This window comes from Suncus etruscus, chromosome 20 (assembly GCF_024139225.1).
Source record: "Suncus etruscus isolate mSunEtr1 chromosome 20, mSunEtr1.pri.cur, whole genome shotgun sequence".
NCBI lineage: Eukaryota > Metazoa > Chordata > Mammalia > Eulipotyphla > Soricidae > Suncus > Suncus etruscus.
Genome location: NC_064867.1, coordinates 6,997,584 through 7,023,832, shown reverse-complemented (window position 1 = coordinate 7,023,832; position 26,249 = coordinate 6,997,584). Strand labels below are relative to the sequence as shown.

The following is a 26,249-nucleotide window of genomic DNA, read 5'->3' as shown; positions in this document are numbered from 1 at the left end:
ACTTAATTATTTGAAGTTTAGGTTTACAAACTTGTTTGAGGGCACCTTCCACTGAAGGGAGTTTACACTGCAACTTGGAGGGTTTAACTCTTCCCCCCACTCTGCTTGGAAGATAAAAAAAAAATTACGTCTTAAACAGAACTAGTCATGATCGCCAGTACCTTGTTCATGTCTTAGAGTAAGAAAAATAAAAGTTTCATTAGTTCTATTTAAGAGGATTTGCGTGTTTGGAACTTCATATTGATTGCTCAAGCATTTAGTACTTCCCATTTGTAACATAAAGAACACTACATATTGCAAAGTGAGGAATCTTGGGAAAATGATATAGCCAGAATGGTGTGTTTGATTTTATGTTTAAAGTAACAAAATCCTAAACTGTTAACACTCTCTCATTTTTCTGTTTTGTTTTCTCTTTCTTCCTAGAATATTTTCCTTTTTGGATATAGTAACTTTGTGCCGATGTGCACAGATTTCCAAGGTAGTGTATTAACTAGATTTTTCATCAATAAACATTGTTTTTATTATAATGAGGATGAGCTTTATTTCAAATAGTTAAAATGTCATATTTTATACCGAGCACCATGCAGTGTTATCCTAATTTAAGGTATGATTATCACCATAATGCCCATGATGAATAGAGGTTGGATTCTAGAGGGTCAGTGGAGACTACTTGAAGAGTCTCGGTTATCGCTCATGCCACTCCTTCTCCTTTTCTTTCACCTCCCAGGCTTGGAACGTCTTAGCTCTGGATGGAAGCAACTGGCAAAGAATAGACCTTTTTAACTTTCAAACAGATGTGGAGGTAAGTGAATCTTATTTTAGAGCAGAGAATTCTAAAAAATACAAGCCAACTGCTCATTCTCTTCTTCTTTTCTTTTCTTTTTTATTTTGCTGCATTTAGATTTAATATTAAGTTGCCCCAGTAGAATACAGAGGGGGATAAAACCACCTGGAAGGTATTTCACATATCAAGACCAAAATTCTACTTACATTTATTATTAATTATTATCTATTATTATTTATTTACTGTATTTATTTTTTTCACTCAATATCAGTAATAGAGCACCTTCTCCCCACCAACCTGCTGTGTCGAATCTGAGTCTCATTGATATGCTTCAGAGCTTCTCACTAGAGTCTGAGGTTTGCTTCCAATTCCCTATAAAGTAAAGAAGTAAAATAATTTATAAAGCTTTTTTAGAATTACAGCTTCTCATGTATTTATGTGTCCATATGTAAATATATCCATTTAAGATAGTAAACTTTACTAAATAAGAAGTTTCCATTAAAGCAACTTAATAACAGGTACAAATTTCTAACCCCCCCCAAAAAGAGCTCTGTAGACCATAATTGACTAGTGTTTTGAGCGTCTAGAATTTCTGAAATGTATAATCTACCCCCATGTGAGTAAAAACTTATTTTTAGTGGTGGCTGGAGCAGTGGCATAAGCAGTAGTGCATTTGCCTTGCCTGCGGCTAACCTGGGACGGACCGCAGTTTGATCCTGGTGTTCCATGTGGTCCCCCAAGCCAGGAACGATTTCTGAGCGCAGAGCCAGAGTAACCTCTGAGCATCACCAGGTGTGGCCCCCCAAAAAGGGCAAAACAAAACAAAGCAAAACTTATTTTTAGTGTTTCCAACTGTTGTTTACATACAGGCTCAAGAGCTTTAAAAAAAAGTCCCTTGTTGGGGCCGGAGCCATAGCACAGCAGTAGGGCATTTGCCTTGCATGCAGCTAACCCAGGATGGACTTGGGTTCAATCCCTGGCATCCTATATGGTCCCCCAAGCCAGGAGCGATTTCTGAGCGCAGAGCCAGGAGTAACCCCTGAGCATCACCAGGTGTCGCTCAAAATAAGAGAATAAATACATTTAACTTTGAAAGTCCCACATAATTTGCTCTGAGTTATTCAACCTGCCATTACCTAGAGAAACTAAGATAGCCAGTGGTGGAGGATCTTCCTTCATCTCTTTTTCCAGGTCACCTGCAGTTTTCCAGTCTTAGTTTCCATTGGAGCCCATGAAGCAGGAACCTGATGGGTGTTTCCCATAATGGGTTTCTGTGGTGGTGTGTTCTCTGAATTGATAAGGGGACAGGGACCTTGGGGCTTCACTATCAATGTGAAGAAATAAGCTTAGTTTCACTGGTAAGAGACCCCTAGTCAGGACTTAATGCTCTTTCCAGCAACTGGGATCATGTCTGCCCAACCATACTGACAGAGTTTATGGCTCCACACTACTCCCTAAGAAAGATGGTCGCCAGCTCTGAGTTTATGGTGTTTTCTTAGTAATGTCAAGGAGAATGGTGAATTTTTTAAATGTTATAATTTTCTACTGACCAAAGTAGAAAAATTACGGAAAAGGAGATGAGGGAAGATCCTCTACCACTGGCTATCTTAGTTTCTTTAGGTAATGGCAGGTTGAATAACTCAGAGCAAATTATGTGGGACTCTCAAAGTTAAACATATTTATTCTTTTATTTTGAGCAACACCTGGTGATGCTCAGGAGTTACTCCTGGCTCTGCACTCAGAAATCACTCCTGGCTTGGGGGACCATATAGGACACCAGGAATTGAACTCAAGTCCATCCTGGGTCAGCTACATGCAAGGCAAAAAATTACTTATTAGGTGGTTTGATTGTTTTCTTGGTGTCAGGTAAATAATCTACCTTGTGTATTTTTTATGTCACAGTTTGGCATATGACTACATAAAAACATATCGCAGACATACAAAGTGTACTCACCAAAAGAGAAAAGCTGCCCACAAAAGACAGTGGTCCAAGATTTCTATCTAGTCTATACTGTTTAATTTGCCTTTGGTGCTCACACTGTGTATGCAGTTGAGCTATGAACCAAGTGTTGAGAGTCTCAACAGGACCTTTGGATATGCCTCTTCGGGAAACATTTCTTGTATAAAAATTTCTGGTCTCCAGGATGTGTACTTTGAACTGAAGAGAATAATTTATGGATATGTTGAAGAAGGTGCCAAATAAATACTTCTAGTATTTATTCATCCAAGCACTATTTTAAGTATCTCACATATATTAATCTATTCATTTCTCTCAAGAAACCCACCAGATTGAAGGAATTTAAGCATAGAAGGTTGAATGGAGCCAGGGATATAGGTTGGTGGTAGTACCTTACATGTGTGAGGCTTGCATTTGATTACCATCATCACACTAAGTTAATAAATGAACTAACAATTCATATAGTTCTAACAATAGTAACCAGTTCCTTATTAACTTGGCACTCATCTCTCCTTCAACTATAATAGCTCTCTAAGAGAAGATGACAATATGGTCATAATTCCTCCTCTATGATAAATTTTTCTCACATACAACCCAAAATGTGCCAACCCCTTCCTCAGGAGACAGAGGCCTTGAATCAAGCTCCTCCGTGTCCTGTGGCTGATACGAAGAGTTAGAAATGTGACATCATCAACCCTTCTTATGTTACAGGATAAGGGAACAAGAGGAGAAGGACAACAAATACAATTGCTTTGCAAACACACAAACATAAAAAAACACAGATCGTATTTCTGACGGTTTTATCTTTATTTCTATAACTGTTGGTACTTATAGCCACTTTCTACGCATTCAAGCACCTGAACTGGTTGTAATTCTTTGCCCAGAAGAGTGTTAGAAACTATTGATTCTTCCTGAGTTTCCTGGGCCATTAGAAATCCTCCAAGGAGTGACTTGTGGGGGCTGACAACTACAATATTAGAATCCTTACTTAGAAATAGCTAAACCTCCGCATAGTGGCTCAACTCAATCTGGCTTTTCCTCTGTCGCTCTATGTGATGCTGCTTTGGTGAGTGGGTTGCTCTTCCTAGGTTCCCTTCTTTTCCAGATTGTCTCTCCTTATCTTCATTGGTGTAGAACAGTCCGTGAGGTTGCTATGAACATTCCATAGGCTGTAAGAGGTACAAAAAAGTAATAAGATTGTGACTGAAAGTATGAAGGGATCAATCAAAGTTCATTTATTTTTTCCTCCTGTAGTATCTCAGTGTCCCAACAGAACGTAATGTGTTTAGAGGACTACTGAGGAGTTTGAAGGCGAGTTTTTACACTTTCATACTGTTAGAGTGGCAATGTTCAGCTAAAATGTGTTTCTCTTTTAAAGCTCTGTTGCTTCAGTGCTCTGCTCAGCAGCCAGTCTTCCCATAGCGGCCTGCACAAAGCCTTGTAATTGGTGAAGAAGCTGGAATGTAGAGAAGGCAGGCTTCACTCCAGGCCTGCAGGAAGGTGTTAACAAAGTGGCACCCAGGATAGGGGAGCTAAGTGCATGCTTTGCGCACAGGAGGCCTGGATTCCATCACTGGCGCCTTAGGTCACCCACCCCATCTCCATTCCACAGCACGGCTGGGTGTGGCCCCAGAAAAGCAATAACAAAAAAGATACAATCCCAAAAAGCAGTGAAATTTTTCTTTCAAATACTTGCTGATTTCATTAGAAACACCTTTTAATGTTTACAGCCTTTTTATGTGCTTGAAGCAGAAGTATACTGGAGGACTGTTTCGAAATATATTTTGTTACACCTGGAAAAATATATTTAGTTCTAAAATTTGAGGCTCTTATGCTATTGTATAAGCAGCATGAGAAAAGTTTTTTTTTCTCCTGACTTTTTTGAATCCAGGGTCGAGTGGTAGAAAACATCTCAAAGCGATGTGGTGGATTCCTCAGGAAACTCAGCTTGAGAGGCTGCATTGGTGTTGGAGATTCCTCCTTGAAGTAAGTCAAATCCACAGTCACTGAAGCTTATAACTGGCATTTGCTCTAGCAAAAGGAAATTGCTTCTATGTAAATCGGCATAGAGTAATGAGAGAACCCATGCCCTCTTTACCTTACTTCGGTAGGTCTGGATTGGAAACTGAACTCCATTGTCATTAAGACAGGAATATGACCTTGGGAAGAATGATTTCTCCCCTAGCTTCAGTTCTGTCTGTACCTCCCTGAAAGGAATGGCTTGGGTTTTTAATGAAACAACATATATGAAATGCCTGGCACATAATCACTTTAATTTCTTTTCCCTTCTCCTGCACATCTTCCTAATACACTTTCTCATGGTTGTTGCACGCTAACTTTGGTCCACGAGATCTTGTGGACTGGCTCTTGGGGACCGGATGCATTAGAGGGTTTCTTTGAGTCCTCTTTGACAAGAGTGTATATACGGATGGCAAAATATGAAGAAAATGAGACCACACAATGAACATATGGGGAAGCACGTTCTGGCAAACATGTCACAAAATTTAATCTCCAAGTATGTAAGGGGTAAAAGCCAGTCATACATATTGAGAAGAATGTTTACAATTAAAAAGCAAAGCTTAACAATAAATACATCAAGCTATGGGTGTAAGCAGTAGATTTCTGAGTTACAAAGGAGAAGGTCACAACTCAAGGCTGCTCTTTGCAAACTAACTTCAGATACAAAATAAGGGATCAGTGAGAAGTAGAAAAATCTAGGAATACTATCTTCACTGGGATGGACTCTATTATTTTAGAGGTTAAATAAAAGAAAGAGATAAATCCACTACTAAGGTGTAGTTTCCATTTTCTGGGAAAAGTCAATAGCCCAGGATCTGCATTTTGGTTATGCCCTGGCATCCCAGAAACCAAGGCTGCAACGACATTTTGAAAAAAAAGAGAAAATTATATCCAGGTAAAGGGGTTTTGATCAAGGCTATTATTTGCCTCTGAATATCAGCAGAAGGGAGAATTAATTTTAAAGCCAAATAATATGAAGGGAATATAATGTCAGTACCATAACACAAATCTCAGAGATATTGTCAGTGATCCACGCATGGGGTAAAATCTTCCACAGTGGGCCTTCTGGACAAACATTTCTTGGGGTGAATGAGTTATCCGCATCTTGAAAATTCAGAGAAATTCATCTGAGGGGCCTACTGAATTGCCCCTTAATGGAGATGCCTATGCGTGGCCCAACAGATGGTGGTGATGGTCTTTCTCTATAGATTATACTAATGGACAGAATTATTATTTCAGACACCTCTTAACTAGCCTGGAACTTTGGTTTACTTGCACTTGGATGCCTTTGTTCCATCTATTTTATTCTAGTTAGTGACTTATTCTATTCAACTAAATGCTTGTCACATCTTACAAGATACCAATATTTATTTGAAATGTTTTGAATCCCAATTGGTGACATACTTCTAAGCTTTTCTGGAGACTGACACGACCGTATTACACCTTTATCCTATGGCCTTTATTTAAATTGTTTGAACTTGGTTTGTTTAAAACTGCTCATTAGAGCCCTGAAACTGACCTTGCTTTTGAAGATGTAATATTATCTGGGTATACTTTAGTCACCAATAAGAGTGTGCAGTATTAGTAAAAAATATAAAAGAAATTCATTCTTACTTTGGAATAAAGTCTAGTGTATGTACAAATAGGCCTACGAGGCTAAGACTGTTTATTGGATTGTCATAACAATTAGCAGAAGTCAATGTATATGCTTTTCTATATGTGAAGCCCCGATTATTGTTAGAAATAGTAAAAGGTCTGATCACAGAATTATGACTTGGTTGTGATGCACAGGAAAAGTACACGCTTTTGTGTTGGCTCCAGGGGTCACAAACAGTATGAATAGTGGAGCATGGGCTCCAATTCTGGGCCTATGCTTACTATCTGGCTGCTTGACTGCTAAGCAAACCATAGCCTTCTTATTTTTCTTTCTTGTGATGTTTTCATATGGTTTAAGTATCAAGATAATATTGGTCTCATAAAATAAATTAGAAAATATTTCCTCTTAAGCTTTCTGAAAGAGCATAGGTAAAATTATATTGCTGATATAATATAATCTCTGAGCATCACCTGGTGTGGTCCCTAACAAAACAAAAACTCATCTTTTCTCATAACTGAATAGTATTCCATTGTGTATATTTAAAACTTTTTAAATTTAAACATTATGATTACAAAGTTGTTCATAATTGGGTTTCAGTCTTAAAACGTATGCCACCTTTCACCCATAAACATTTCTCATCACCATTATTCCCAGTTCCCCTCCCACTTTCCCCCTGCCTCAGCTCTGGGGCAGGCATTTTTCTCCTCCCTCTACTCTCTTGCTTCCTTTTCTTCCTTTTTAGACACTGAGGTTTGCACTATTGTTAATGAAGGGATACCATGCATATCTCCATCCAACACTCAGATATTGCCCCTCATGATCAGTTCTAGTTATTATTGTCATAGTGATCCCTTCTTTGATGTCACTGCACTTCTCCACTGTTCGTGGCAACTAGTCCTCCTGGACCTCCACTCTATTGTCTCTGGATATTATTACTACGCTTTCTATTTTTCTTATATCCCATAAATGAGTGAGATTATTCTATGTTTGCCCCTTTCCCTCAGACTCATTTCACTAAGCATAATAATCTCCATATCCATCCAATATAAGCAAATTTTATGACTTAATTTTTTTCTAACAACTGCATACATAGTCTTATAATGTGTAGATGTACCATAGTTTCTTTAGTCACTCATCTGTTGTCGGGCACCTAGGTTGTTTCCTGATTCTGCTGTTGCTAATAATGCTGCAATGAACATAGGCATGCAGAAGGCATTTTTGTATTGTATTTTTGTGTTTCTCCATCTCTAGAAGTGGTATTGCTGGATCATGTGGGAGCTCAACTTCCAGATTTTTGAGGAATATCCATATTGTTTTCCAGAAAGTCTGGATTCCCACAGCAGTGAAAGAGAGTCCCTTTTCCCACATCTGCACCAATACTACTTATTCTTGCTCTTCGTGATGTGTGCCATTCTCTGAAATGTGAGATGATACCTCATTGTTCTTTTGATTTCTACCTATCTGATTATTTTCTACCGTTCTGATGATTAGTGATGTAGAGCAATTTTTCATGTGTCTTTTGGCCATCTTTATTTCTTGAGGATATATGTTTATTTCTCATATTTATTCCTTCTCATATTTTTTTCTTGTTATGTTATCTCAGTACCTTGAATATTCTAGATATTAACCTCTTATCAGATGGGTATTGGATGAATAGCTTCTCCTATTCTGTGGATTTTTTTTTTTTTTTGTATTCTAGCCATTCTTTTTGCGGTGCAGAATTTTTCAGTTTAATATAGTCCCATTTGTTTATCTTTGCTTTCACTTTCTTGGTCAATGGTGTTTCTTCCTTGAAGATGCCTTTAGCTTCAGTGTCATGGAGTGTTCGGCCTTCATTTTTCCTCTATGTACCTTATGGTTTCAGGTCTGATATCAAGGTCTTTTTCATTTGTTTGTTTTGGGACCACACCCGGCGATGCTCAGGGGTTATTCCTGGCTATGTGCTCAGAAATCGCTCCTGGCTTGAGGGACAGATGAGATTCTGGGACTCAAACACAGGTCAATCCTGGGTCAGCCATGTGCAAGACTGACACCCCACTGTTGTACTATTGCTCCAGCCCTGATATCAAGGTTTTTAATCCATTTTGATTTGACTTTTGTACATGGCATTAAGAAGAGATATGAGTTTGCTTTTTTGCCTATAGCTGACCAGTTTTCCCAACACCACTTGTTGAAGAGGTTTTCTTTGTATTACTTGCTCCTTTATCAAAGATTAATTGAGGGGCCGGGCGGTGGCGCTAGAGGTAAGGTGCCTGCCTTGCCTGCGCTAGCCTAGGACGGACAGCGGTTCGATCCCCCGGCGTCCCATATGGTCCCCCAAGCCAGGAGCGACTTCTGAGCGCATAGCCAGGAGTAACCCCTGAGCGTTACCGGGTGTGACCCAAAAACCAAAAAAAAAAAAAAAAAAGATTAATTGATTGTATACCAGTGGGTCATCTCAGAATATTAAAGTTTATTCCATTGAGAAAGTCTGCCTGTATTTCAGTACCATGCTGTTTTAATGATAACTGCTTAATAGTCTGTTTTTTCTTTGAAAAATGCCATGGGTGTTCTTATAGGAATTGTATTAAATCTTTAAAATGTTTTGGGAAGTATTGTCATTTAGTCCACTAACATCTAGTGCATGCGCTGACATAGGATGGACTCAATTCAATCCCCATGCGTCCCATATGGTCCTCCAAGCCAGGAGTGATTTCTGAGCACATAGCCAGGAGTAATCACAGGATGTGGCCCAAAAACCAATTAAAAAAGAGCATCTAGAGAGATTATTGTCATGTAGTTTTGTGCCATTTTTTTGTAAAAGTTTGATATGTTTGGGACCGGAGAGATAGCATGGAGGTAGTGCGTTTGCCTTGCATGCAAAAGGATGGTGGTTCGAATCCTGGCATCGCATATGGTCCCCCCCTAGAGCCTGCCAGGAGCAATTTCTGAGCATAGAGCTAGGAGTAACCCCTGAGCGCTGCCGGGTGTGACCCAAAAACGAAAAACAAGGTGTCTGGTTCCACTGCTGGGCTTGGGATTGGGGAATTTCTCGCTTGGGTCCCTCTGGCACTTGTTGCTCCGTACTGCTCCTCTGTACTGCTACCCTACTACTGCTACTGTCTTTCTGCCCTTTTTTGGGGGGAGGGGATCTGATTTCCTATACAATTTCTTTATCCACTTACTTGTTGGATACTTTGCAGACTTCATCTATTTCTATACACTATGGTGAATATAAGTTTATATATATATTTTCAGATTGATGTTTTTGTGTTCCTGGAATAGATTCCTAGGAGTGGAATCACAGAGTCACTTGGAAATTGTTTTTGTTATGTTCTGAGAAGTCTCCAGGTCATTTTCTGGGACTTACTCCTGGCTCTAAGCTCAAGGATCACTCCTGCAGGGCTCAGGGACTGTGCTGGTAACAGGGATAAAACTTGGGTCAGCCACATGCAAGGCAGTCACCTTATCTATTATATTATCTCTCTGATGCAGTACTCAGTAGATTTTTTTTTTTGTTTTTTTTTTTTGTTTTTGGGCCACACCTGTTTGACGCTCAAGGGTTAATCCTGGCTATGTGCTCAGAAATCGCCCCTGGCTTGGGGGGACCATATGGGACGCCGGGGGATCGAACCGCGGTCCTTCCTTGGCTAGCGCTTGCAAGGCAGACACCTTACCTCCAGCGCCACCTACCCGGCCCAGATTTTTGAGTCTCAGTAGATCTTTGAAATCCTCTTCACTCTTTGATTCCTCTCTCTTATCTTCCTTGACTTTGACCCTGTCTCAACTCAGGGAGGTTGTGAGTCTCCAGCTCCTGTACATGCCTCCCCCCCCCCCCCCTCGTCTCCCTCCCACACCACGACAGGGCAAAGAAAGATTAGGGTAACGAATGAGGTAACATTTGGGAGTACTGCATGGGAGAATCAAGACTTATGTTTGAAACATATTTCAAGAAAGACGAGATGACCTGAACCGGATAAGTGGCAAGTAGAGTGTTTGCTGTTCTATTCTTGGCCTTCGTAGCAACCCACAGATCACCCAAGTCACATGATTCACCTCACTCACATCCTCGCCAGTAAATGTTGTTTCTGGATACTTACAAATTACTGACCTATACTAATAACTAGACAAGTTTTCTTCAGAAAGACTGGAGAATGATTGAGTGACTACTTGGCACAAAATAAAAAAGATTTGATTCGGGGCTGGAGTGATAGTATAGCATTCATGGTACTTGCCTGGGTTTGATGGCTGTTACCCCATATGATCCTTCCCCCAGCACCTCCAGGAGTGATTCTTTAGTAGAGATCCAGGAATGATCTCTAAACTATTGGGTGTGACCCTCTAAGCAAAATAAAAATAAAAAATATTTAATTTCCTACCCTCCCTTTGTTGTTGCTGTGACTTGCCAGGCCAAGTACACTTAGCTGCCGCGGGGCTTTCTCCTGATTGCACACTTGAGGTAGTTGCTCACTAGGCATCATGCTCTTTCTTGGTTGTGCTTATGCACATTCTAATTATTGCACTGGCCAGGGATCACTATTCTGCTCACATATGTGCTTGCCAGGGGTTGCACTCCTGACTTTAGTACCCACGTACCCTTTCAGATTCAGAACTCTTGGGGGTCCTGCACTTTCTTGCAGTGCTCACACACAGCTGACTAGCTCTAACTCAGCTCAGAGCCCAAGAGAGCAGTGGAGTAGCACTGGCGTAATGGGCAGCACCAGGGATTGAACCCATAGAGCAGACCCTTAGCCATGAACCTTTATCAAGTGAGATTCAGGCCTCTGTTCTTAGATGCTTTAATTTTTTTAATTTTTTAGGGCCCGGAGAGATAGCACAGCGGCGTTTGCCTTGCAAGCAGCCGATCCAGGACCAAAGGTGGTTGGTTCGAATCCCGGTGTCCCATATGGTCCCCCGTGCCTTCCAGGAGCTATTTCTGAACAGACAGCCAGGAGTAACCCCTGAGCAGCGCCGGGTGTGGCCCCCCCCAAATTTTTTTTTATTTTTATTTAAAGAACTATGATTTACAAAGTGATTGGTAGTTGAGTTTTAGGCATATAATATTTCAACACCAACCCCACAACCAATGTGAACTCCTATCAATGTTCCCAGACTCCATAGTCCCCTCCCCAACCACACCTCCATCCACCTTGACAGGCACTTTACAAAGTTCAGTGGTTGCAGCTTAGATCTCATATTTTCAGTGCTGAGTCTGTTCTTCAGATTTATATCTAAGCACTTTCCCACATCAACAATATTACTGAAGCCCTGACCTCAGTTCCCTCATTACTTCCCTTTCTCATCTACTTCCTTCCTGCCTTAATTTCTTTCCTTCTCTATCTCCTCCCTAAGCTCTGGGGTCAAGGGTGATCAAGGCATCTCCCCTTTACTAATTACATTTCCTCATCTTGTTACTCTATATACCACAGATAAGTGTGTCTTTCTTCTGACTTACTTCACTCAACATATGTTGAGTTCCAACCAGTTTTTGGCAAACTGCATGGTTTCATCACTCCTTGCAGCTGTATAGTCTTCTACTGTGATATAGTATATACTATGTATGGTATATGGTATATGCTATTCTACCTATCACATCTTTATAATCCATTCATTTGTCATTGGACACTTAGGTTTTCTTAGCTATTGTATGAAGTGAGTAATGAATAATGGAATGCATATGTCTTTTTAAATAACTGTTCTTAAGTCCTGGGAAGATGCCCCAAAGTAGAATTGCTGGGTTATATGCCAGCTCAATTCTTAGTTTACTGACAAAACATCTTTTAAAGAAATATTGCAGGGAACACAGAGATAGTTCAGCAGACTGAGCTCTACTTTGCATGTAGGAGGACAGGACTCAGTCCCCAGAACTGCACTTGGTCCCCCAAATTAAGAGTTACTCCCAATCATTGCTTTAGAAATACTCCTTGAACAGTCAGTTATGACAAATACACACCCAATAATAACAACAACACAGAATTGTTGCAAAGTTTCACTTACTATATTGTGTATGCTCAAGTAAGGATGACATAGTCATAAATTACTCTTTTCTCTTTAATTATGAGATTGGTTACTGTAGGGAAAAGATGAGAGTATATGTTTTTGTATATATATAAAGTGCCTGTCCCAGCCTGAATACTCGACAAGATATGGTTACTTAATGGCAACTGACATTATCTTTTGTTTGGTTTGGGGGCCACACCTGGCAGTTTTCAAGTCTGATTAGTGCTTCTGCACTGAAAGATAATTCCTGGCATTGGTCAAAGTACCATGTGGGTGCTGGGATTTTAGCATGAATTGACAGTGTGTGTTGCTTGGTGTTTTAAAATAGTGATAACTGGGCTGGAGAGATAGCATGGAGGTAGGGCAATTTGCCTTGCATGCAAAAGGACGGTGGTTTGAATCCTAGCATCCCATATGGTTTCCCGAGCCTGCCTGGAGCAATTTCTGAGTGTACAGCCAGGAGTGACCCCTGAATGCTGCTTGGTATGACCCAGAAACCAAAATAAAATAAAATAAAATAAAATAAAATAGTGACAACTGCCTTCATAATTAATGTTATGAAATCTTTATGACATAGAAGTAAAATTTTTTGGTTATTTTGGGTCACACCTGGCGGCACTAGGGTTACTCCTGGCTCTGCTCTCAGAAATCACTCCCAGCAGGCTTGGGGGACCATATGGGATGCCAGGAATCGAACTGAAGTTCATCCTGTTTTGCCATGTGCAAGGCAATGCCTTACCACTGTGCTATCACTCTGGCCCCAGAAGTAAATGCTAATGGAATCTTATTTATTTATTTATTTATTTATTGGTTTTGGGCCACACCTGTTGACTCTCTGAGGTTACTCCTGGCTATGTGCTCAGAAATCACTCCTGGCTTGGGGGACCATATGGAACGTCTAGGGATTGTACTGTGGTCCATCCTAGGCTAGGTCCATCTTAGGCTGGTGCTTGCAAGGCAGGTGCCTTATCTCTAGGGCCGTTGCTCCAGGCCCCTGGAGTCATATTTAATTTAAATACTAGGAACTGGGGGCCAAGCAATCACACAGTGAGTAGGGCATTTGCCTTGCACGTGGGGCTGACTTGGGTTTGATCTACAGCATCCCATGTTTCCCTGAGCCTATCTTTCTGATAATAAAGCCAGGAATTACCCCTGAACGTTGTCAGGTGTAGCCCAAAAACAAAAATAAAATAAAGTGGGGCCGGGCGGTGGCGCTAAAGGTAAGGTGCCTGCCTTACCTGCGCTAGCCTAGGACGGACCGCGGTTCGATCCCCCGCGTCCCATATGGTCCCCCAAGCCAGGATCAACTTCTGAGCGCATAGCCAGGAGTAACCCCTGAGCGTTACCGGGTGTGGCCCAAAAACCAAAAAAAAAAAAAAGTGAAAACTAGGGACAGAGATAGATAATACAGGGGTAAGGAATTTTCCTTGCATGCTCCTAATCTGGGTTCAATCCCCACAAATGCTGTAGATTTTTTGAGTAGAGTTAAGACTGTGGAATGAGGAGAGCCCATTCATGTGTGTCTTAAGGGCAGGAAAGTTTGTGGAGAGTCAATTAATGTATTTTACACTTAAATGTTTTTTGAGAGCACATCCAGTTCAGTTTTCTTTGTACAGTTTTTCTTTGTAATTTTTCAAAAAGAAGCACTTTTCTTTTTTTTTTTTTTTTTTTTTTTTTTTTTTTTTTTTGTGGTTTTTGGGTCACACCCGGCAGTGCTCAGGGGTTATTCCTGGCTCCAGGCTCAGAAATTGCTCCTGGCAGGCACGGGAGGACCATATATGGGACGCCGGGATTCGAACCGATGACCTCCTGCATGAGAGGCAAACGCCTTACCTCCATGCTATCTCTCCGGCCCCAGAAGCACTTTTCTAAACGGCAGTGGTTGCATGTGCCCTCTAGTGTCTGCCCAGCAGCTTGCAGTTATTTTACAAATGTTTCCCACTTTAGGACATTTGCGCAGAACTGTCGCAACATTGAACATCTGAATCTCAACGGGTGCACAAAAATCACAGACAGGTAAGTGAATTTAATTTAGTTTAGTTATATATTGGCCATGGGTGAAGTGACAGGAGGGAAAATGGTTGAAAATACCTTTAGTGCCTCTGCTCTTTTTTAGCACATGTTATAGCCTTAGCAGATTCTGTTCCAAGCTGAAACATCTGGATCTGACCTCCTGTGTTTCCATCACAAACAGCTCCTTAAAAGGGATCAGGTAAGAGAAATGCCTAGAACAGTCAGCTCTCTGCTGTGTTGGGACCTTTCCGTTGACCCCATTGGAGTGGCAAGAGCGGCCGGGGGGTGTCCCAGGGGTTCTCTCACCCCGAGTCACTTGCGATTCACGCAACTCACAGTTGGGAAGTGCCTCCGTGGTGCAGACAGCAAGAGCTAGGTTCCTTTCTTGTTCTTTCAGTGAAGGCTGCCGGAACTTGGAGTACCTCAACCTTTCGTGGTGCGATCAGATCACAAAGGACGGCATTGAGGCCCTCGTGCGAGGCTGTCGAGGCCTTAAAGCCCTGCTCCTCCGGGGCTGCACGCAGGTACCTGTCTGCTTAGTATGCTGGGTGTGGGTGCCTCCACAAGCGAGGCAGTCCCCCTAGTTTGAATTCTGTCACCACGAAATTACAAAGTAATTTATGATCGGGTGTCAGGCATGTTGTGTTTCAATACCAATTCCTTCAACAACGTCCATTTGCCCCGCCTGCCTTCCCCTGCAGCATTCTGCTTTGATAAGAGACATTTTTTTCTCACTTCAGCGTCTAGTACTATTGCTGATAGGCTTCATACATCACAGTTGAACCTTTCAGCACCACCTCCTCCTCCTTGTTCTCTCCACCGTAGACATTGCCCCCTCCATGTCTTATCCCCCAGCCACCTCAAGTGTCATGTTTCCTGCTGAGTGTCAGCACTCACTTGGTTTCCGCTGTCTTTGGGCATTTGTTCTTCCACCATGTTTCTCTATGTGCCGCATATCATGAGACTCTGTGTCAGTCTCTTTCCCTCGGACTAACTTCACTCAGCATGAAACTCTTCAGGTACCTCCTTCTAGTAGCCTATTTCATGGCTTTATCTTTTCTTACGAACTACTAATTTTCCATTGTGTGTATATACTCTAGTTTCTTTATCCAGTCACCTAATCTTGGGTACTAGGGTGGTTTCCAGATTTTGACTATTTTGGATAGTGCTGCAAGGAATATAGGGGTGCAAATGTCTTTTCTCTATATTTAGGTCATTGGGGTATATTCCAAGAATTGGAGTTATTGGGTCACATGGAAGCTCAATTCCTAGGGTGTTTTTGGGAATGTCCATATTGTTTTCAAGAAAGGTGGAATTGGGGCTGGAAAGGTAGCGTGGAGGTAGGGTGTTTGCCTTCTATGCAGAAGGACGGCGGTTCGAATTCCAGCATCCCATATGGCCCCCCCATGCCTGCCAGGGGCAATTTCTGAGCATAGAGCCAGGAGTAACCCCTGAGCGCTGCTGGGTCTGACCCAAAAACAACAACAACAAAAAATGTGGAATTACTCAGCATTTCCATGAGGAGAGAATGAGAGTCCCTTTCTTCCCACATCCACTCCATCACTGGCTGTTTTTTTTGTTTTGTTTTGTTTTGTTTTGTTTTTAATGTGTGTTCCAGTCTCTGTGGTGTGAAGTGATATCTTATTGCTGCTTTGCTTTGCATCTCCCTGATGATTAGTGATACAGAGCATTTTTTTAATCTACCCTTTGGATATCTGTATTTCTTCTTTGAGGAAGTTTCTGTTTATCTCTTCTTGGAGAACTTTTTCTTGACTTGCCCCTCACCTGATTCTATTCCCCTTTTGTTTTCTCTTGCTCTCAGTTAGAAGATGAAGCTCTGAAACACATTCAGAACTACTGCCATGAACTTGTGAGCCTCAATCTCCAATCCTGCTCTGTGAGTAGTGTGCCTGCTCCCTCACTCTCCTGGGAAACTGGGGAGCAGGGTAAATAGGGACACAGTTTTGTTTCTTATTATCTCTTCTATACAGGAGGGAAAATCAGTTCCATGAAAATGCATCACACTCAGTATACAGCTGTGGACATTTCCCTAAAATATAAGTCTAGGATCTTACTATTCTATAAGATATCAGGGCTCTGCAAAACTAGTTATGAACCTAAAAAACTGATGACAAAGAAGGTTCAGTGTTCTTTTACTGTGTTGTTGTCTGCTTTTGCTGGAAGCCCTACCTGAGCCCCCAGAGCTATTTCTAGTAGTCCATAAAGGTGTGGGGCATGGAGTCAGAGATCAAGTTCAGAGACTGGACCCACATCTCTGGCCCCTCAGTGTCATTTGTTAACTGGGGGGGGGGGGCGGCTTTTTTGGCACTCAGCAGTTACTTCTGGCTCTGTGCTTAGAAATCATTCCTGGCAGGCTCAGGTGACCATAAAGGATGCCAGGGATTGAACCAGGTTGGCATCATGCAAGGCTAATGCCCTACCCGCTGTGCTTTTGCTCTAGCCTCCCTTTTATTTATTTATTTTTTTTGTTTTTTTTGGGGGGGGCCACTCCCGGCGGTGCTCAGGGGTTACTCCTGGTTGTCTGCTCAGAAATAGCTCCTGGCAGGCACGGGGGACCATGTGGGACACCGGGATTCGAACCAACCACCTTTGGTCCTGGATCGGCTGCTTGCAAGGCAAACGCCGCTGTGCTATCTCTCCGGGCACCCCCCCCTTTTTTTTAACTTATAAACAGAGGGTGAGCACACATTTCAGTGTCTCAAAAGGTCAAATGAAATTATATTTGGCAGTTAAAGAGCAAATGCACGAGGAAGATGTGATTTCAACAGAGATTAGCCTATACTTTATAGTATAAAGTGTACCGTGTTTTTACTGCTCCTATAAATATTTTGGTTATTGAGGAGGATAGCTACATTCTTCTGGGCTTCTCAAAGGAAACAATTATGAAGGTGCAAGAAAAATCCTTTTCATTCGACATTTGGGAAATGAATCATAATCATTAAAGTTCCTGATGGGAGAAATAATGCACATTATTCTAAACAAATATTGGCTCTACAGGCCTGTTGTATTCAAGAATAGGATTGTGGTACGTGTTGGACTAGTGCTGGTAAATGACTGGTAGTGCTGGTATAGGAATAAATATAAATTGACATACTTATTTCTACATGAGTGATTAAATTTACATGACTTTTATTTTGAATCTGCCTGATTAAAATAGAATTCTAAGTCATTTGTCAATATTGCTGTTGCTAAAATAATTGAGAAGATATTTTAATTATACATGCAAATGATTAATTTGTTGGATCTCTAATCTGTATAAATTCAATCAAAATGAATTTCACTATGCTAGGAAAGTTTGTGAGTTCTTTACGTGACCTGATTTTAATACAAGCTTATGACTTAATATTAGTGATTCTGGAGGAAAAACGAAATTCTAAAACCTCTTTGTATTGGTAATGCTATAATATGCTAAAAGTGTTATTATAGTTATATATAGTTATAATGTAAATATGTGTACTGTACTAACCCTACTTTTTGATTAAGTATTTATTTTGTTTATTATCAGGAGAGGCCCCAGGGAGATAGTTCAAAGGACTAGATCATATGCTCTGCATGCTTATTATCCTGAGTTCATTCCCCGACACCACCCATTCCATGCCCCGACGCTGCTGAGCACCTCAGACCACTTCATTAGGCCCACACATGGCAACAGGAGTGTCCCAGGTCTCCTCAGCCATGCTGGGGCGCTGCCCCTAAAAATACAAATTATTAGGACAAAATGTTGTCAAACAACCTGAAGTTTATCTGTCAACACTAGATGCATTTCCTGCTGCTCCCCTTTCAGTCTTGCTGGCCTCTCTGATTTCCTTTTCCCTTTGGCTCTCCCAGCGCGTCACGGATGAAGGCGTGGTGCAGATATGCAGGGGCTGCCACCAGCTGCAAGCCCTCTGTCTTTCCGGCTGCAGCAACCTCACAGATGCCTCGCTCACAGCCCTGGCTCTGAACTGCCCGAGACTTCAGTGAGTACACTGTCCTTTTTGCTTTGCAGCTCAGAGAGCGTTTGGCTGGGCTGACCAGGAGGGTTTCCTGCAGGAGGGGAAAGGCACAACCAGCAGGTAGAATCATCAGAGGTAGAGGAGTGGGTGGGTGTGTTGCTGGCTTTATCGGACTGATGGGATGGGACAAGATGTGCTACAGTTCATTTAGGAGTGCCCCAGAGGTACCACCCTCACTACTTCAGGGAAACGGAACCTTTACTTCTTAATAGCTGATCGGCACAGTGGCTTGTCGTATTTATCTCATCTTCTTACCTCTTGATCATTAGAGCAGTCAGATGGCAAGCAGGGTATTTACCTTCCGGGATGCTGGGATTCCAAGCATCGACCTTCTGCGTGCAAGGCAAATGCCTTACTTCCATGCTATCTCTCTGGCCCCCTATTTTTTGATTTTTAAAAAAAAATTTTTTTTTTGGTTTTTGGGTCACACCCGGCGGTGCTCAGGGGTTACTAATGGCTGTCTGCTCAGAAATAGCTCCTGGCAGGCACGGGGGACCATATGAGACATCGGGATTCGAACCAACCACCTTTAGTCCTGGATCGGCTGCTTGCAAGGCAAACGCCGCTGTGCTATCTCTTAAGGCCCTATTTTTTGATTTTTAAGGTTGTAATATGAGTAATAAAATTTTGATAATAGTAGCAATATCAATACTAATCTTAGTGAACATCAGTTGAACTCATCTAAGTTCTGAGACCTTTTATACACATTATTTTCTTTTGTCCTTGACACATCTCTAGAAGATACATTCTCTATTCACCCTGATTTTGTAGCAGAGATATTGAGACTCAAAGAAAATGACATCATTTCCTTTGGGTCACATGACGAAGTCAAGCTAGAATTTGAGCTGGTAGAGTCTAACTTCAGAAAGAGCAAGCTTACCTCTCTGACAAAGAGCAGAGAAAATAAAACTAGTTCGTGTTGTTTTTACTTCTCGATACTGATCCATATCTTGTGTCAGTTACATATCTCTTTTTTTATTTTTTGGTGTTTTTTGTTTGTTTGTTTGTTTTTTTGGTTTTTGGGTCACACCCGGCAGCACTCAGGAGTTACTCCTGGCTCCACGCTCAGAAATCACTCCTGGCAAGCTTGGGGGACCATATGGGATGCCAGGATTCGAACCACCAACCTTCTGCATGAAAGGCAAACTCCTTACCTCCATGCTATCTCTCCGGCCAGGTTGCATATCTCTTAAGGATCATCTGTTTCTGCTTCATGTCCATTTATCTGTATCTTGTATTTGGAAAGACTAGGTAATTTGGATATTTCTACATAGTCAAAGAAATCTAGGGATTACAAACTGGTCAGATAGGAAGTCACAATTAATTTTTTTTAATTTTTTTCTTTATTTAAGCACTATGATTACATATATGATTGTAGTTGGGTTTCAGTCATAAAAAGAACACCCTCCCTTCACCAGTGCAACCTTTCCACCACCAATGCCCTGTTTCCTTCCTTCCCCACCCCCTCTCTGCCTGGATTCAAGACAAGCATCTATTTCTCTTACTCATTAACATTGTCATGTTAGTGTAGTCATCTCTCTAACTAAACTCACCACTTTATGTAGATGTACATGGAATCTATTATGCTGAGTGAAATAAGTCAGAGGGAGATAGACATAGAATAGTCTCCCTCATCTATGGGATTTAAGAAAAACAAAAGACATTGTTGTAATAATGCCCAGAGGCAACAGAGATGAGGGCTGGAAGGACTGGCTCTTGATGGGAAGTCATAATTATTGCAGCCAGGGAGTATTTAAGTTAAAAATATACCTATGAATTTATCTGGAATATTAGAAATCAACTGTTGTTTTCCATTGGCTATACATATTTTGTTGCTTTGGGGTCACACCTAGTGGTACTTAGGAGCTATTCCAGGTTTAGTGGCCAGGGGACACTCCTGGGTCAGTGCTCAGGAAATCCCTATGCATGCTAAAGGTGTAACTCAGGTCCCTAAATAAAAGCAAACCATGTGCTTAGCTCAGTGAACCCATTTCTCTGGCCCCAGCTGTACATACTTAAAGATTTCCTTGAGTGTAACTGAAAATTGCACTAAGTGTGTTTTAGGGCTGGAGAGATAGCATGGAGGTAAGGCGTTTGTCTTGCATGCAGGATGGTGGTTCAAATCCCAGGATCCCATATGGTCCCCCGAGCCTGCCAGGAGCGATTTCTGAGCATAGAGCCAGGAATAACCCCTGAGTGCTGCTGGGTGTGATCCAAAAACCAAAAGATAAGAAAAAAATAAAATAACAGGGCTGGAGAGAGTGCATGTAGCAGAGTCCTGTAACACAAGGGCCTGGGCCATGCACATTGGGCCCTGGCTTTCTACTTACTGGCTGGACCAGGAATTGCCAGGAATGGCACCTGACCACCACTTGGGTGGCCCAAAATAAATGGATGCAACTGAAAAACGGCAGCAACAGTGTCCTGTTTCTGTGTGAAGATTGCTGGGTTCACTGTCCAAGTTTGGGTGGGATGTGAAAATTCATTATCTGTGTGTGAGAACTGTGTGTGAGGGGGTGGGGGGGAAACAGGGAGAAAGAGACAGAGAAAGGAGAGACAGAAAGACCAACCCAACGACCTTTAGAGCTGTTCCTGGAAGCACATGTATTGAGGTGCTGGAGATGCTGGCTATTCCATTTTTCAGGGTATCTCCCCTGTGCCTTTTCCAGGATCCTGGAGGCCGCACGCTGCTCCCACCTGACGGACTCGGGCTTTACCCTGTTAGCTCGGGTAAGGCTGAAGTCTTTTCAACTTACCTCTCTACCTGGAAGAGATTTGGGGTGGGTTAGGAGGTTGCAGAAATGACCCTAAAGAATGTACTTCTCAGGGCACTTCTGATTTCCCCAGCTGGAGCTAAGGCCTGATGAGGGTTCTGCAGCAGGGGTAGAGCACAATGACAGGAGCCAACTGGGGATTCAGCTCAGCATCTCTGCACTCTGAAGCTCTGTATCTTCTTCCAGTGGCCCTCTAAATGCTAATTCCATGGTGTACCCCTCTGTCCTGTTATGGAGAAGTGTGTCAGGGCTGGGGCCATAGCACAGCAGGTGGAGCATAGGCCTTGCATGTGGCTGACCCAGGTTTGATCTCCAGCACCCCATGGGGTCCCCCGAGCCAGCCAGGAGGGAGGATTCCCGAGTGCAGAGCCAGGAGTAACTCTGAGCATCAACGGATGTGGCCCAATAATAACAACAACAATAACAAAAAAGAAGTGTGTCCTCCTGGTTCTACATCCCTTGCCCCAGCCCTGGTTACCCTTGTTAGCTCAACACACCACCACCCTGACCTGATCCTCATCCATGGTTGATTGGTCATGGCTTCTGTCTGCGTGTCTCCCAGATACAGGCACTCCCTCCCTCTCTGGGGTAAGTGAAGGATGTGCCCATCAGAAGAAACCATTTCTCTGCCCCAAAGCTAATGTGGCTCCAGGGTGCCTGCTCAGTGTAATGGCCTTTAAGAACAGGGCTTGGACTCAATGGCAGAGGATAAGCACATGGGACCATTATTCAGAAGTCAGGCATGACCATTTGGTGAAAGGATGTCTGTGGCCTCTTTCAGAACTGCCACGACCTAGAGAAGATGGATCTAGAAGAATGCGTCCTGGTGAGTAAAACCCGTCACTGTCCCAGAAGCAGACTGGCCTGGCCACTCCCCCACCCCCTGCACACATACCTGTCTTGCCCTGGGGAGGAGTCTGGGCTTGAGGGCCAGTGAGGGTATGGAGTAGGCTAGTCTTGTCCTCCAACAAAACCAGAACAGAGATGATCAGCATAAAGGTTCTCTTGTTGGCCCAGAACTTGAGAGGGAAATAGGCTCGTGTATTCAGTTGAGATTCCTGGGCGACTTATCTGCTCAGACTTTGTCTCCACACCCCAGAATCCTGGAACACTAGAATTGAAACTAAAAGAATGTTTTCCTGAGGGCTGAAGAGCACAGCAAGTATGGTGCCTGCCTTGCATGCGTCCAACCTGGATTTGTTCCTGGTGCCCCATGTAGTCCCCTGTGCACCAGTAGAATTATTTTTGCATTGCACAAGCATTGCTGGATGTGACCTAAAAATGATCCCATCCAGGATGGGGTAGAGCTGAGGCTACTATTTTAGAGAAGTTTCCACTCTTGCTGCTGGAGCTGAGTTTTCCTTCTCTTTTGCATATTTGAGTTCTGGAGGTGCAGGATTAGGAGGTAAATTCTGGCAGGGGCTGAAATGACATGGTGTGTCTCTCCGCAGATCACAGACAGCACACTCATCCAGCTCTCCATCCATTGTCCGAAACTGCAAGCCTTGGTGAGTGCAAGCGTTTTGTGACTTTGTCCCCCTCGTTGGGGTGAAAGAACCAACCTTATTCCTCCACCTTCCTCCTCCTGCTCCTTTGCCCTCTCTCCTCCCTGTACTTTTCCCCCCCTTCCCTCTGCACCCTACCTCCTTCCCTTTTTTCTCTCACTTCTCCCTTCTCCATTCTCTCTTCCTGTCGATGGACTGATTTGTAGGCAGTACATATAAAATGGTCCTGCTTCCATTTAAGGGTAGGAACCTAATAATGATTCAGGTCTTCTCCCTTCTCTCTGATCTGTGGTCATCCTGTCAAATAGAATTAATCTTAGCTGGTCAAAATGCTAAAATAGAAAATTGTGGGGCCAGAGAGAGAGCGTGGAGGTAGGGCACTTGCCTTGCATGCTGAAGGACGGCAGTTCAAACCCCAGCATCCCATATGGTCCCCCGAGCCTACCAGGAGCGATTTCTGAGCATAGAGCCAGGAGTAACCCCTGAGCTCTGCTGAGTGTGACTCAAAGATAAAAAAAAAGAAAACTGTGACCCTATTCATGCATTTTATCTGCTCTGCACGTCTAGAGAGGGGAAAGGAATTGGAGAAAAAAAATTGAAGGCAGTGAGAAGACACACCAAGGCTTTCCCTACACAGGTGTCTCTGGCACATTTCTCTCCCTGGGCATCTGGGCATGGGCAAGCCCTAGTCTACTGCACAAACCAGGGGAAAATGCTCCCTACACCCTGAAGTACATCATAGCAGTCCCCTGCTGGCTGAGCCACCTTAGCAGTGAAGATGCTGAAGCTCCAACCAGGAGCCAAGTCCAGAATGACACTCTTCATTCTGACCCCCAGCTCCAGTAACCTAAGGGGTCCCACCCTGAAATATATGCAGCAGATCTTTCTGTCAACTTTGAAGCTTGCCCAGGGCCTAGAATTGTCAACATCACTACAGTTATTTGATCTTGAAGCAATCTTTTCATCGATCTTTCTTACTCCCATATACTCTCTGGAAACGTTTCTACACCAGACCAGGTACTGTGCTGAACAGCTCTGGGACACTGGCTGGATTTGGGGTCAGATGATACCCCACTGTTTCCAAAGTCTTAATCGTTTCCCTTTGCTATTGTTTTTGGGTCACACCCGGCTGTGCTCAGGGGTTCCTCCTGGCTATCTGCTCAGAAATAGCTCCTGGCAGGCACAGGGGACCATATGGGACGCCAGGATTCGAACCAACCACCTAGGTCCTTGGCAGCCTTCGAGTAGTTGTGCATTCTCGATGGGACCCTCCCATACCCCGAAAGCAAAGTTCCCGTGAGACAACTCCTCAAACCAGGGCTCTGAGGAGAGACTCTGCTCAGCCCATGAGGCTTTCACAGACTAACTCCAGCTCTTCCTTCTTTACAAATCCCTATGGAGGGAGTTGCACCCCCAAAGACTTGTCAGGAATGTCCTTGAAGGAATTATGGTAGCTGAACACTGTCTCCATCTTGTCCTCTCATACTTGGTAAGTTGTTATAAGAGCAGAAGTTCAAGGCAATGGTCCTTCTCCCAGACCAAACATACTGAAACAGAAAATCAGGGAAACCATTAAAAACATTAAAAGCAGGGAAACAAACTATTAGAGAAAATGAGACAATTGCAGTTGAAATTGATATTTGCGGGGCCGGCGAGGTGGCGCTAGAGGTGTCTGCCTTGCAAACGCTAGCCAAGGAAGGACTGCAGTTTGATTCCCCCAGCGTCCCATATGGTCCCCCCAAGCCAGGGGCAATCAAGCCAGGGGCAATTTCTGAGTGCTTAGCCAGGAGTAACCCCTGAGCATCAAATGGGTGTGGCCCAAAAAACAAAAACAGAAATTGATATTTGCTTTGAACATTTTTTAATGTGGGCAAAAACTGAGGTACTATGTTTATATCCGTTTTTCATCATTTCCGTCATTCTACAAACACCTCTTGAGGACCAGCTTGTGTCCAGCTGTATTCCAGGGCCCGGGGAAGGAGACCATTGCAGAGAGAGGCAGACACAACTGACAGGAAGCATAGGAAATGCAGGTGTAGTGCTTAGCTGCATTGCCCTCAAGCTGACACTCAGGACCAAACAGTCCCGGGGTGAACAGTCTAGACACCTCCTCCAGTCACAAACTTGCAGTTCAGGAGGACTTGGGGTGGCCTTGGTGCCACCGGCGCCACTTAAGGAATGCACTCCTTCCGAACACTGGACAACATGCTGCTCAGGGATGTACTTCTAGGCTCAGAGTTTTGAGATGCAGCAAAACCTTTACTACAGATCTGCAAGCTTGAGGGATGAGACCAGCCACCTACGGGCCAGTGACTTCACACACCAGTGCCAGACACTTCCCTTGCCCACAATGTCCTTGAGACAAGCATGACCATGGCACACCCAGCAACCCTTCTAGTCTGCTCAGTGATCCTTGTGCAGCTGAGATCGGTGCTTAGCCCTGCCCGGCGGCAGTCTGAAGCGTCGATGTTTGAGGGGGGGCTGAAAAAAAGTCTTATCCCTGTCCCTTGTTTTTTTGGGCCATACTCAGGAGCACTCAGCGGGTTACTGGCTCTGCACTCAGGAATCACTCCTGGCAGGCTCAGGGGACCCATTGGATGCCAGGGATCTGAACCAGGGGCCATCCAGGTTGGCCACATGCAAGGCAAATGCCCTACCACTGAGATATTGTTTCGGCCCCTTAAGATCTTTTTCCTTATAACATTTGTTTGCATTTAAGTTTGGGGGCCACACCTGTGTGCTTAGGAACTACATCTGGCAGGCTCAGGGCTATAAGGGATGTCAGGGATTAAACCAGAGTGGATCCAGCATTTAAGGCAAATGCCCTACCCACTGTACTTAATCGTGGCCTGTTTCACCCATTTCTAAATGGGACATATCACTGGGCGCTTCCCTCAAAAGCTGAGTTGGGTCAGTGCTGTAATCGGAAACTTCACTTTTTAGTTCTGGGTCTTCTGATTCCCCATGGAACCAGAAAGGTAAAGGCAGCACTCTGAGCAGCTGGTGTTTCCCAGCAGTTACTCTCGGTCACCCCGTCCTGGCTGTCCTCCCCGTTTAGAGTCTGTCCCACTGTGAGCTCATCACCGATGATGGCATCCTGCACCTGAGCAACAGCACCTGCGGCCACGAGCGTCTGCGTGTCCTGGAGCTGGACAACTGCCTGCTCATCACAGATGTGGCGCTGGAGCACTTGGAGAACTGCCGGGGCTTGGAGCGCCTCGAGCTCTACGACTGCCAGCAGGTCACCCGGGCTGGCATCAAGCGCATGCGGGTAGGTGGGGCAGGAGTCTCTCTCAGCAGTTTCTTCGCTGGAGCCAACTTCTGTTTCCTGTTTTCTGTCACAGCCAGTAGATGCTATAGGTGATCTTTGATTAAAATCCCTTTCTTACTGCCCAGAGAGAGGGAATACGCCTTACTTCACTGAGATTGTTTCTTGACTCTTAAGTTTAGGCTACTTTTGCTTCCACTCTCCAAAATAGCCACATCCAGGGCTGGAGGAATTGTACAGCAGGTAGGGTGCGCCTTGCCAGCAGCTGATTTAGGTACCACTTTAGGGGAGATGTAGGTAGGGAGAGGCTCTAGAGTACGCTAGACGCACCTTTTAC

At 43.5% G+C, this 26,249-nt stretch overlaps 1 protein-coding gene across 1 annotated transcript in view; it reads left to right on the top strand.

Moving 5' to 3' along the window:
• FBXL2 (F-box and leucine rich repeat protein 2) overlaps positions 1–26,249 on the top strand; it is a 60,877-nt gene that overhangs the window by 33,639 nt on the left and 989 nt on the right. Inside the window, exons 3-14 of the mRNA XM_049766427.1 lie at positions 424–478; positions 728–802; positions 4,633–4,727; positions 14,284–14,352; positions 14,453–14,548; positions 14,747–14,873; positions 16,172–16,246; positions 18,199–18,329; positions 21,035–21,095; positions 21,921–21,965; positions 22,591–22,647; positions 25,703–25,915. Of these exons, the coding sequence (XP_049622384.1) occupies positions 424–478; positions 728–802; positions 4,633–4,727; positions 14,284–14,352; positions 14,453–14,548; positions 14,747–14,873; positions 16,172–16,246; positions 18,199–18,329; positions 21,035–21,095; positions 21,921–21,965; positions 22,591–22,647; positions 25,703–25,915 (1,099 nt within the window). The remainder of the gene's footprint in view (positions 1–423; positions 479–727; positions 803–4,632; positions 4,728–14,283; positions 14,353–14,452; positions 14,549–14,746; positions 14,874–16,171; positions 16,247–18,198; positions 18,330–21,034; positions 21,096–21,920; positions 21,966–22,590; positions 22,648–25,702; positions 25,916–26,249) is intronic.